The following is a 16,065-nucleotide window of genomic DNA, read 5'->3' as shown; positions in this document are numbered from 1 at the left end:
ACAGATGCACTTTTATGATGGACAGATGCACTTTTATGATGGATAGATGCACTTTTATGATGGACAGATGCACTTTTATGATGGATAGATGCACTTTTATGATGGACAGATGCACTTTTATGATGGACAGATGCACTTTTATGATGGACAGATGCGCTTTTATGATGGACAGATGCACTTTTATGATGGATAGATGCACTTTTATGATGGACAGATGCACTTTTATGATGGATAGATGCACTTTTATGATGGATAGATGCGCTTTTATGATGGATAGATGCACTTTTATGATGGACAGATGCACTTTTATGATGGACAGATGCACTTTTATGATGGACAGATGCACTTTTATGATGGATAGATGCACTTTTATGATGGACAGATGCACTTTTATGATGGATAGATGCACTTTTATGATGGACAGATGCACTTTTATGATGGATAGATGCACTTTTATGATGGACAGATGCACTTTTATGATGGATAGATGCACTTTTATGATGGATAGATGCGCTTTTATGATGGATAGATGCACTTTTATGATGGACAGATGCACTTTTATGATGGACAGATGCACTTTTATGATGGACAGATGCACTTTTATGATGGATAGATGCACTTTTATGATGGACGGATGCACTTTTATGATGGATAGATGCACTTTTATGATGGACAGATGCACTTTTATGATGGATAGATGCACTTTTATGATGGACGGATGCACTTTTATGATGGATAGATGCAGTTTTATGATGGACGGATGCAGTTTTATGATGGACAGATGCAATTTTATGATGGAGAGATGCAGTTTTATGATGGACAGATGCACTTTTATGATGGATAGATGCACTTTTATGATGGACAGATGCATTTTTATGATGGACGGATGCACTTTTATGATGGACAGATGCAATTTTATGATGGACAGATGCAATTTTATGATGGATAGATGCACTTTTATGATGGATAGATGCACTTTTATGATGGACAGATGCATTTTTATGATGGACGGATGCACTTTTATGATGGACAGATGCACTTTTATGATGGACGGATGCAATTTTATGATGGATAGATGCACTTTTATGATGGATAGATGCACTTTTATGATGGACAGATGCACTTTTATGATGTATAGATGCACTTTTATGATGGATAGTTGCACTTTTATGATGGACAGATGCACTTTTATGATGGACTGATGCATTTTTATGATGGACAGATGCACTTTTATGATGGACGGATGCAATTTTATGATGGAGAGATGCAGTTTTATGATGGATAGATGCACTTTTATGATGGACGGACGCAATTTTATGATGGATAGATGCACTTTTATGATGGACAGATGCATTTTTATGATGGACAGATGCATTTTTATGATGGACAGATGCACTTTTATGATGGACAGATGCATTTTTATGATGGACGGATGCAATTTTATGATGGATAGATGCACTTTTATGATGGACAGATGCACTTTTATGATGGAGAGATGCAGTTTTATGATGGACAGATGCACTTTTATGATGGACAGATGCATTTTTATGATGGAGAGATGCAGTTTTATGATGGACGGATGCACTTTTATTATGGATAGCTGCACTTTTATGATGGACAGATGCACTTTTATGATGGACAGATGCACTTTTATGATGGACAGATGCAATTTTATGATGGAGAGATGCAGTTTTATGATGGACAGATGCACTTTTATGTTGGATAGATGCACTTTTATGATGGACAGATGCACTTTTATGATGGTTAGATGCCATTTTATGATGGACAGATCCATTTTTATGATGGACAGATGCAATTTTATGATGGACAGATGCACTTTTATGATGGACAGATGCAATTTTATGATGGAGAGATGCAGTTTTATGATGGACAGATGCACTTTTATAATGGATAGATGCACTTTTATGATGGACAGATGCACTTTTATGATGGACAGATGCAATTTTATGATGGATAGATGCACTTTTATGATGGACAGATGCACTTTTATGATGGAGAGATGCACTTTTATGATGATAGATGCACTTTTATGATGGATAGATGCCATTTTATGATGGACAGGTGCATTTTTATGATGACAGATACACTTTTATGATGGACAGGTGCACTTTTATGATGATAGATGCACTTTTATGATGGACAGATGCACTTTTATGACGGACAGATTCAGTTTTATGATGGACAGATGCACTTTTATGATGGACAGTTGCACTTTTATGATGGACAGATGCACTTTTATGATGATAGATGCACTTTTATGATGGACAGATGCACTTTTATGATGGACAGATGCACTTTTATGATGACAGATGCACTTTTATGATGGACAGATGCACTTTTATGATGGACAGATGCGCTTTTATGATGGACAGATGCACTTTTATGATGGATAGATGCACTTTTATGATGGACAGATGCACTTTTATGATGGATAGATGCACTTTTATGATGGATAGATGCGCTTTTATGATGGATAGATGCACTTTTATGATGGACAGATGCACTTTTATGATGGACAGATGCACTTTTATGATGGACAGATGCACTTTTATGATGGATAGATGCACTTTTATGATGGACAGATGCACTTTTATGATGGATAGATGCACTTTTATGATGGATAGATGCACTTTTATGATGGATAGATGCACTTTTATGATGGACAGATGCACTTTTATGATGGACAGATGCAATTTTATGATGGATAGATGCACTTTTATGATGGACAGATGCACTTTTATGATGGAGAGATGCACTTTTATGATGATAGATGCACTTTTATGATGGATAGATGCCATTTTATGATGGACAGGTGCATTTTTATGATGACAGATACACTTTTATGATGGACAGGTGCACTTTTATGATGATAGATGCACTTTTATGATGGACAGATGCACTTTTATGATGGACAGATTCAGTTTTATGATGGACAGATGCACTTTTATGATGGACAGTTGCACTTTTATGATGGACAGATGCACTTTTATGATGATAGATGCACTTTTATGATGGACAGATGCACTTTTATGATGGACAGATGCACTTTTATGATGATAGATGCACTTTTATGATGGACAGATGCACTTTTATGATGGACAGATGCACTTTTATGATGGACAGATTCAGTTTCATGATGGATAGATGCACTTTTATGATGGACAGATGCACTTTTATGATGGACGGATGCACTTTTATGATGGACGGATGCACTTTTATGATGGACGGATGCACTTTTATGATGGACGGATGCACTTTTATGATGGACAGATGCACTTTTATGATGATAGATACACTTATGATGGATAGATGCCATTTTATGATGGACAGATGCATTTTTATGATGGACAGATGCACTTTTATGATGGACGGATGCAATTTTATGATGGAGAGATGCAGTTTTATGATGGATAGATGCACTTTTATGATGGACGGATGCAATTTTATGATGGATAGATGCACTTTTATGATGGACAGATGCACTTTTATGATGGAGAGATGCAGTTTTATGATGGATAGATGCACTTTTATGATGGATAGATGCACTTTTATGATGGCCAGATGCACTTTTATGATGGCCAGATGCACTTTTATGATGGACAGATGCATTTTTATGATGACAGATGCACTTTTATGATGGACAGATGCATTTTTATGATGGACAGATGCACTTTTATGATGGACGGATGCAATTTTATGATGGATAGATGCACTTTTATGATGGACAGATGCACTTTTATGATGGAGAGATGCAGTTTTATGATGGATAGATGCACTTTTATGATGGACAGATGCACTTTTAATATGGATAGCTGCACTTTTATGATGGACAGATGCACTTTTATGATGGACAGATGCACTTTTATGATGGACAGATGCAATTTTATGATGGAGAGATGCAGTTTTATGATGGACAGATGCACTTTTATGTTGGATAGATGCACTTTTATGATGAACAGATGCACTTTTATGATGGTTAGATGCCATTTTATGATGGACAGATCCATTTTTATGATGGACAGATGCAATTTTATGATGGACAGATGCACTTTTATGATGGACAGATGCAATTTTATGATGGAGAGATGCAGTTTTATGATGGACAGATGCACTTTTATGATGGACAGATGCACTTTTATGATGGACAGATGCAATTTTATGATGGATAGATGCACTTTTATGATGGACAGATGCACTTTTATGATGGACAGATGCACTTTTATGATGATAGATACACTTTTATGATGGATAGATGCCATTTTATGATGGACAGGTGCATTTTTATGATGACAGATACACTTTTATGATGGACAGATGCACTTTTATGATGGACAGATGCACTTTTATGATGATAGATGCACTTTTATGATGGACAGATGCACTTTTATGATGGACAGATGCACTTTTATGATGATAGATACACTTATGATGGATAGATGCCATTTTATGATGGACAGATGCATTTTTATGATGACAGATGCACTTTTATGATAGACGGATGCACATTTATGATGGACGGATGCACTTTTATGATGGACGGATGCACTTTTATGATGGACGGATGCACTTTTATGATGGACAGATGCACTTTTATGATGGACAGATGCACTTTTATGATGGACGGATGCACTTTTATGATGGCCAGATGCACTTTTATGATGGATAGATGCACGTTTATGATGGACAGATGCACTTTTATGATGGACGGATGCACTTTTATGATGGATAGATGCAATTTTATGATGGATAGATACACTTTTATGATGGCCAGATGCACTTTTATGATGGACGGATGCACTTTTATGATGGACAGATGCACTTTTATGATGGACGGATGCACTTTTATGATGGCCAGATGCACTTTTATGATGGATAGATGCACTTTTATGATGGACGGATGCACTTTTATGATGGCCAGATGCACTTTTATGATGGCCAGATGCACTTTTATGATGGACAGATGCACTTTTATGATGGACGGATGCACTTTTATGATGGACGGATGCACTTTTATGATGGACAGATGCACTTTTATGATGGACGGATGCACTTTTATGATGGATAGATGCAATTTTATGATGGATAGATGCACTTTTATGATGGCCAGATGCACTTTTATGATGGACGGATGCACTTTTATGATGGACAGATGCACTTTTATGATGGACAGATGCACTTTTATGATGGACGGATGCACTTTTATGATGGACAGATGAACTTTTATGATGGACGGATGCACTTTTATGATGGCCAGATGCACTTTTATGATGGCCAGATGCACTTTTATGATGGACAGATGCACTTTTATGATGGACAGATGCACTTTTATGATGGACGGATGCACTTTTATGATGGATAGATGCAATTTTATGATGGATAGATGCACTTTTATGATGGACAGATGCACTTTTATGATGGCCAGATGCACTTTTATGATGGACGGATGCACATTTATGATGGACGGATGCACTTTTATGATGGACGGATGCACTTTTATGATGGACGGATGCACTTTTATGATGGACAGATGCACTTTTATGATGGACAGATGCACTTTTATGATGGATAGATGCACTTTTATGATGGACGGATGCACTTTTATGATGGATAGATGCAATTTTATGATGGATAGATACACTTTTATGATGGCCAGATGCACTTTTATGATGGACGGATGCACTTTTATGATGGACAGATGCACTTTTATGATGGACGGATAAACTTTTATGATGGCCAGATGCACTTTTATGATGGATAGATGCACTTTTATGATGGACGGATGCACTTTTATGATGGCCAGATGCACTTTTATGATGGCCAGATGCACTTTTATGATGGCCAGATGCACTTTTATGATGGACGGATGCACTTTTATGATGGACGGATGCACTTTTATGATGGACAGATGCACTTTTATGATGGACGGATGCACTTTTATGATGGATAGATGCAATTTTATGATGGATAGATGCACTTTTATGATGGCCAGATGCACTTTTATGATGGACGGATGCACTTTTATGATGGACAGAGACACTTTTATGATGGACAGATGCACTTTTATGATGGACGGATGCACTTTTATGATGGACAGATGAACTTTTATGATGGACGGATGCACTTTTATGATGGCCAGATGCACTTTTATGATGGACAGATGCACTTTTATGATGGACAGATGCACTTTTATGATGGACGGATGCACTTTTATGATGGATAGATGCAATTTTATGATGGATAGATGCACTTTTATGATGGCCAGATGCACTTTTATGATGGAGAGATGCAATTTTATGATGGACAGATGCACTTTTATGATGGACAGATGCACTTTTATGATGGACGGATGCACTTTTATGATGGACAGATGCACTTTTATGATGGACGGATGCACTTTTATGATGGATAGATGCAATTTTATGATGGATAGATGCACTTTTATGATGGCCAGATGCACTTTTATGATGGACGGATGCACTTTTATGATGGACGGATGCACTTTTATGATGGACAGATGCACTTTTATGATGGACGGATGCACTTTTATGATGGCCAGATGCACTTTTATGATGGAGAGATGCACTTTTATGATGGACGGATGCACTTTTATGATGGCCAGATGCACTTTTATGATGGCCAGATGCACTTTTATGATGGACAGATGCACTTTTATGATGGACGGATGCACTTTTATGATGGACGGATGCACTTTTATGATGGACAGATGCACTTTTATGATGGACGGATGCACTTTTATGATGGACGGATGCACTTTTATGATGGATAGATGCAATTTTATGATGGATAGATGCACTTTTATGATGGCCAGATGCACTTTTATGATGGACGGATGCACTTTTATGATGGACAGATGCACTTTTATGATGGACAGATGCACTTTTATGATGGACGGATGCACTTTTATGATGGACAGATGAACTTTTATGATGGACGGATGCACTTTTATGATGGCCAGATGCACTTTTATGATGGATAGATGCACTTTTATGATGGACGGATGCACTTTTATGATGGCCAGATGCACTTTTATGATGGCCAGATGCACTTTTATGATGGACAGATGCACTTTTATGATGGACGGATGCACTTTTATGATGGACGGATGCACTTTTATGATGGACAGATGCACTTTTATGATGGCCAGATGCACTTTTATGATGGATAGATGCACTTTTATGATGGATAGATGCACTTTTATGATGGCCAGATGCACTTTTATGATGGACGGATGCACTTTTATGATGGACAGATGCACTTTTATGATGGACGGATGCACTTTTATGATGGACAGATGCACTTTTATGATGGACGGATGCACTTTTATGATGGATAGATGCACTTTTATGATGGATAGATGCAATTTTATGATGGATAGATGCACTTTTATGATGGATAGATGCAATTTTATGATGGACGGATGCACTTTTATGATGGACAGATGCAATTTTATGATGGACAGATGCAATTTTATGATGGACGGATGCAATTTTATGATGGACAGATGCAATTTTATGATGGACGGATGCACTTTTATGATGGACGGATGCACTTTTATGATGGATAGATGCACTTTTATGATGGACAGATGCACTTTTATGATGGACAGATGCACTTTTATGATGGACAGATGCACTTTTATGATGGACGGATGCACTTTTATGATGGATAGATGCAATTTTATGATGGACGGATGCACTTTTATGATGGACAGATGCAATTTTATGATGGACAGATGCACTTTTATGATGGACAGATGCAATTTTATGATGGACAGATGCAATTTTATGATGGACGGATGCACTTTTATGATGGACGGATGCACTTTTATGATGGATAGATGCACTTTTATGATGGACAGATGCACTTTTATGATGGACAGATGCACTTTTATGATGGACGGATGCACTTTTATGATGGACGGATGCACTTTTATGATGGACAGATGCACTTTTATGATGGACAGAACCTGACACTGATGCACTGAACAACACCAGGCCGAATCAAGGATTCCTGCACCATAAACACTCGTACTGCAGTTTTCATGACATTAACCTTATACAAGAGTGTCATAATCTAGTGAACTGACAATTCAGTTCATTGTATTATTAATTATTTATGTTTTGTCCCAAGATTTGTTGCTAGGGTTGCAAAAGTTAGAAAACCCCTGAAGTGGATGATGGATGTCATTAATGGAGATTGAATGTCGATTTAGTGCCTTGTTCTTGGAAAGTGTTTTGTATCAAAAGAGCAGGAAATTTCTGTTTTGAATTTGCGATACTGAATTCCTCTCGTGGGGATGTTGGGTGTGTTTGAGCAAACGCTTATCGCAGCGAGACACAGCAGTGGACATCCAGCTCCAAGAGCATGATCAGTACTGCCGTTTTTTAGTGTGTGTGTGTGTGTGTGTGTGTGTGTGTGTGTGTGTGTGTGTGTGTGTGTGTGTGTGTGTGTGTGTGTGTGTTTGTGTGTGTGTGTGTGTTTGTGTGTGTGTGTCTGACCTGTAACACTCCACCTGTCGTGAGGAGGAGACGGTGATGAAGGAGTCTGTGCGGATACAGTAGCTCAGTGGGCCGGGTAACAGGAACCCAGGCAGGAACCGTCCGAAACCATAACTCTCCTGCTCAAAAAACATCAGCATCCCGTCCATGGACTGAATACAGATGAAATGATGACCTGCACACACACACACATCATACACACACAAGAGCACACACATCACACTCCATAACACCAGAGCAGATCAAGTATGAAGCAGTAGCAAACTGATATATATATATATATCACCAAGCCCAGCTGATGGCATTCAGTCAGACTTCAAGACTAGCATATAAATGCTACGCTAGCATATAAACGCTAGCATATAAACGCTAGCATATAAGCACTAGCATATAAACACTAGCCTATAAACGCTAGCATATAAACACTAGCATATAAACGCTAGCATATAAACGCTAGCATATAAATGCTGCTGGAAACAGAAGGCTAGAGATCTCCTCCACTGAAGCTAACGCGTGTGCTTTTGTTTCTCCCCCAGAGAGTGATTAACAGGAGGTTGTGTCACACACTCTCTCGGCCGCCTCACTACAACACACACACACTCTCTCGGCCGCCTCACTACAACACACACACACTCTCTCGGACGCCTCACTACAACACACACACACTCTCTCGGACGCCTCACTACAACACACACACACTCTCTCGGCCGCCTCACTACAACACACACACACTCTCTCGGACGCCTCACTACAACACACACACACTCTCTCGGACGCCTCACTACAACACACACACACTCTCTCGGACGCCTCACTACAACACACACACACTCTCTCGGCCGCCTCACTACAACACACACACACTCTCTCGGACGCCTCACTACAACACACACACACTCTCTCGGACGCCTCACTACAACACACACACACTCTCTCGGACGCCTCACTACAACACACACACACTCTCTCGGCCGCCTCACTACAACACACACACACTCTCTCGGACGCCTCACTACAACACACACACACTCTCTCGGACGCCTCACTACAACACACACACACTCTCTCGGACGCCTCACTACAACACACACACACTCTCTCAGACGCCTCACTACAACACACACACACTCTCTCGGCCGCCTCACTACAACACACACACACTCTCTCGGACGCCTCACTACAACACACACACACTCTCTCGGACGCCTCACTACAACACACACACACTCTCTCGGACGCCTCACTACAACACACACACACTCTCTCGGCCGCCTCACTACAACACACACACACTCTCTCGGACGCCTCACTACAACACACACACACTCTCTCGGACGCCTCACTACAACACACACACACTCTCTCGGCCGCCTCACTACAACACACACACACTCTCTCGGACGCCTCACTACAACACACACACACTCTCTCGGACCCCACTCAACACACACACACTCTCTCGGCCGCCTCACTACAACACACACACACTCTCTCGGACGCCTCACTACAACACACACACACTCTCTCGGACGCCTCACTACAACACACACACACTCTCTCGGACGCCTCACTACAACACACACACACTCTCTAGGACGCCTCACTACAACACACACACACTCTCTCGGCTGCCTCACTACAACACACACACACTCTCTCGGACGCCTCACTACAACACACACACACTCTCTCGGACGCCTCACTACAACACACACACACTCTCTCGGACGCCTCACTACAACACACACACACTCTCTCGGACGCCTCACTACAACACACACACACTCTCTCGGACGCCTCACTACAACACACACACACTCTCTCGGACGCCTCACTACAACACACACACACTCTCTCGGACGCCTCACTACAAAACACACACACTCTCTCGGCTGCCTCACTACAACACACACACACTCTCTCGGCTACCTCACTACAACACACACACACTCTCTCGGCTGCCTCACTACAACACACACACACTCTCTCGGCCGCCTCACTACAACACACACACACTCTCTCGCCCGCCTCACTACAACACACACACACTCTCTCGGACGCCTCACTACAACACACACACACTCTCTCGGACGCCTCACTACAACACACACACACTCTCTCGGACGCCTCACTACAACACACACACACTCTCTCGGCTGCCTCACTACAACACACACACACTCTCTCGGACGCCTCACTAAAACACACACACACTCTCTCGGACGCCTCACTACAACAACACACACACACTCTCTCGGCCGCCTCACTACAACACACACACACTCTCTCGGACGCCTCACTACAACACACACACACTCTCTCGGACGCCTCACTACAACACACACACACTCTCTCGGACGCCTCACTAAAACACACACACACTCTCTCGGACGCCTCACTACAACACACACACACTCTCTCGGACGCCTCACTACAACACACACACACTCTCTCGGCTGCCTCACTACAATACACACACTCTCTCGGACGCCTCACTACAACACACACACACTCTCTCGGCCGCCTCACTACAACACACACACACTCTCTCGGCCGCCTCACTACAACACACACACACTCTCTCGGACGCCTCACTACAACACACACACACTCTCTCGGCCGCCTCACTACAACACACACACACTCTCTCGGACGCCTCACTACAACACACACACACTCTCTCGGACGCCTCACTACAACACACACACACTCTCTCGGACGCCTCACTACAACACACACACACTCTCTCGGCTGCCTCCCTACAACACACACACACTCTCTCGGCCGCCTCACTACAACACACACACACTCTCTCGGACGTCTCACAACAACACACACACACTCTCTCGGCCGCCTCACTACAACACACACACACTCTCTCGGCCGCCTCACTACAACACACACACACTCTCTCGGACGCCTCACTACAACACACACACACTCTCTCGGACGCCTCACTACAACACACACACACTCTCTCGGCCGCCTCACTACAACACACACACACTCTCTCGGCTGCCTCACTACAACACACACACACTCTCTCGGACGCCTCACTACAACACACACACACTCTCTCGGACGCCTCACTACAACACACACACACTCTCTCGGCTGCCTCACTACAACACACACACACTCTCTCGGCTGCTTCACTACAACACACACACACTCTCTCGGCCGCCTCACTACAACACACACACACACTCTCTCAGACGCCTCACTACAACACACACACACTCTCTCGGACGTCTCACAACAACACACACACAATCTCTCGGCCGCCTCACTACAACAAACACACACTCTCTCGGCCGCCTCACTACAACACACACACACTCTCTCGGACGCCTCACTACAACACACACACACTCTCTCGGCTGCCTCAATACAACACACACACACTCTCTTCGGACGCCTCACTACAACACACACACACTCTCTCGGCTGCCTCACTACAACACACACACACTCTCTCGGACGCCTCACTACAACACACACACACTCTCTCGGCTGCCTCACTACAACACACACACACTCTCTCGGCTGCTTCACTACAACACACACACACTCTCTCGGCCGCCTCACTACAACACACACACACTCTCTCAGACGCCTCACTACAACACACACACACTCTCTCGGACGTCTCACAACAACACACACACAATCTCTCGGCCGCCTCACTACAACACACACACACTCTCTCGGCCGCCTCACTACAACACACACACACTCTCTCGGACGCCTCACTACAACACACACACACTCTCTCGGCTGCCTCACTACAACACACACACACTCTCTCGGACGCCTCACTACAACACACACACACTCTCTCGGCTGCCTCACTACAACACACACACACTCTCTCGGACGCCTCACTACAACACACACACACACTCTCTCGGCCGCCTCACTACAACACACACACACTCTCTCGGCTGCCTCACTACAACACACACACACTCTCTCGGACGCCTCACTACAACACACACACACTCTCTCGGACGCCTCAATACAACACACACACACTCTCTCGGCCGCCTCACTACAACACACACACACTCTCTCGGCCGCCTCACTACAACACACACACACTCTCTCGGCTGCCTCACTACAACACACACACACTCTCTCGGCCGCCTCACTACAACACACACACACTCTCTCGGCCGCCTCACTACAACACACACACACTCTCTCGGCCGCCTCACTACAACACACACACACTCTCTCGGCTGCCTCACTACAACACACACACACTCTCTCGGACGCCTCACTACAACACACACACACTCTCTCGGCCGCCTCACTACAACACACACACACTCTCTCGGCTGCCTCACTACAACACACACACACTCTCTCGGCCGCCTCACTACAACACACACACACTCTCTCGGCCGCCTCACTACAACACACACACACTCTCTCGGACGCCTCACTACAACACACACACACTCTCTCGCCCGCCTCACTACAACACACACACACTCTCTCGGACGCCTCACTACAACACACACACACTCTCTCGGCCGCCTCACTACAACACACACACACTCTCTCGGCCGCCTCACTACAACACACACACACTCTCTCGGCCGCCTCACTACAACACACACACACTCTCTCGGACGCCTCACTACAACACACACACACTCTTTCGGCCGCCTCACTACAACACACACACACTCTCTCGGACGCCTCACTACAACACACACACACTCTCTCGGACGCCTCACTACAACACACACACATTCTCTCGGACGCCTCACTACAACACACACACACTCTCTCGGCCGCCTCACTACAACACACACACACTCTCTCGGACGCCACACTACAACACACACACACTCTCTCGGACGCCTCACTACAACACACACACACACTCTCTCGGCCGCCTCACTACAACACACACACACTCTCTCGGCCGCCTCACTACAACACACACACACTCTCTCGGCCGCCTCACTACAACACACACACACTCTCTCGGACGCCTCACTACAACACACACACACTCTCTTGGCCGCCTCACTACAACACACACACACTCTCTCGGCTGCCTCACTACAACACACACACACTCTCTCGGACGCCTCACTACAACACACACACACTCTCTCGGACGCCTCACTACAACACACACACACTCTCTCGGCAGCCTCACTACAACACACACACACTCTCTCGGCCGCCTCACTACAACACACACACACTCTCTCGGCCGCCTCACTACAACACACACACACTCTCTCGGACGCCTCACTACAACACACACACACTCTCTCGGCTGCCTCACTACAACACACACACACTCTCTCGGCTGCCTCACTACAACACACACACACTCTCTCTCGGCCGCCTCACTACAACACACACACACACTCTCTCGGACGCCTCACTACAACACACACACACTCTCTCGGCTGCCTCACTACAACACACACACACTCTCTCGGCCGCCTCAATACAACAACCACACACTCTCTCGGCCGCCTCACTACAACACACACACACTCTCTCGGACGCCTCACTACAACACACACACACTCTCTCGGCTGCCTCACTACAACACACACACACTCTCTCGGCTGCCTCACTACAACACACACACACTCTCTCTCGGCCGCCTCACTATAACACACACACACTCTCTCGGACGCCTCACTACAACACACACACACTCTCTCGGCTGCCTCACTACAACACACACACACTCTCTCGGCTGCCTCACTACTACAACACACACACACTCTCTCGGACGCCTCACTACAACACACACACACTCTCTCGGCTGCCTCACTACAACACACACACACTCTCTCGGCCGCCTCACTACAACACACACACACTCTCTCGGCCGCCTCACTACAACACACACACACTCCCTCGGCCGCCTCACTACAACACACACACACTCTCTCGGACGCCTCACTACAACACACACACACTCTCTCGGCCGCCTCACTACAACAGACACACACTCTCTCGGCCGCCTCACTACAACACACACACACTCTCTCGGCCGCCTCACTACAACACACACACACTCTCTCGGCTGCCTCACTACAACACACACACACTCTCTCGGCCGCCTCACTACAACACACACACACTCCCTCGGCCGCCTCACTACAACACACACACACTCTCTCGGACGCCTCACTACAACACACACACACTCTCTCGGCCGCCTCACTACAACACACACATACTCTCTCGGCCGCCTCACTACAACACACACACACTCTCTCGGCTGCCTCACTACAACACACACACACTCTCTCGGACGCCTCACTACAACACACACATACTCTCTCGGCCGCCTCACTACAACACACACACACTCTCTCGGCTGCCTCACTACAACACACACACACTCTCTCGGCCGCCTCACTACAACACACACACACTCTCTCGGCCGCCTCACTACAACACACACACACTAACTCGGACGCCTCACTACAACACACACACACTCTCTCGGCCGCCTCACTACAACACACACACACTCTCTCGGCCGCCTCACTACAACACACACACACTCTCTCGGCCACCTCACTACAACACGCAGACACTCTCTCGGCCGCCTCACTACAACACACACACACACTCTCTCGGACGCCTCACTACAACACACACACACTCTCTCGGCCGCCTCACTACAACACACACACACTCTCTCGGCCGCCTCACTACAACACACACACACTCTCTCGGCCGCCTCACTACAACACACACACACTCTCTCGGACGCCTCACTACAACACACACACACTCTCTTGGCCGCCTCACTACAACACACACACACTCTCTCGGCTGCCTCACTACAACACACACACACTCTCTCGGACGCCTCACTACAACACACACACACTCTCTCGGCTGCCTCACTACAACACACACACACTCTCTCGGACGCCTCACTACAACACACACACACTCTCTCGGCCGCCTCACTACAACACACACACACTCTCTCGGCCGCCTCACTACAACACACACACACTCTCTCGGACGCCTCACTACAACACACACACACTCTCTCGGCTGCCTCACTACAACACACACACACTCTCTCGGCTGCCTCACTACAACACACACACACTCTCTCTCGGCCGCCTCACTACAACACACACACACACTCTCTCGGACGCCTCACTACAACACACACACACTCTCTCGGCTGCCTCACTACAACACACACACACTCTCTCGGCTTCCTCACTACAACACACACACACTCTCTCGGCCGCCTCAATACAACAACCACACACTCTCTCGGCCGCCTCACTACAACACACACACACTCTCTCGGACGCCTCACTACAACACACACACACTCTCTCGGCTGCCTCACTACAACACACACACACTCTCTCGGCTGCCTCACTACAACACACGCACACTCTCTCTCGGCCGCCTCACTATAACACACACACACTCTCTCGGACGCCTCACTACAACACACACACACTCTCTCGGCTGCCTCACTACAACACACACACTCTCTCTC

At 45.5% G+C, this 16,065-nt stretch overlaps 1 protein-coding gene across 2 annotated transcripts in view; it reads right to left on the bottom strand.

Annotated features, from left to right (window-relative positions):
• The window catches only part of bbs9 (Bardet-Biedl syndrome 9), a 225,146-nt gene that overhangs the window by 184,700 nt on the left and 24,381 nt on the right, over window positions 1–16,065 (bottom strand). For both annotated transcript variants that reach the window (XM_077200194.1, XM_077200195.1), the window contains one exon: window positions 8,541–8,715. In XM_077200194.1, coding sequence (XP_077056309.1) covers window positions 8,541–8,715 — 175 coding nt within the window. The remainder of the gene's footprint in view (window positions 1–8,540; window positions 8,716–16,065) is intronic.

The sequence above is a fragment of the Siphateles boraxobius genome, unplaced genomic scaffold (genome assembly GCF_051911475.1).
Source record: "Siphateles boraxobius isolate OS27281-9 unplaced genomic scaffold, OSU_SipBor_1 45, whole genome shotgun sequence".
Classification (NCBI taxonomy): domain Eukaryota; kingdom Metazoa; phylum Chordata; class Actinopteri; order Cypriniformes; family Leuciscidae; genus Siphateles; species Siphateles boraxobius.
This window is presented reverse-complemented; position numbering and strand designations above follow the sequence as displayed.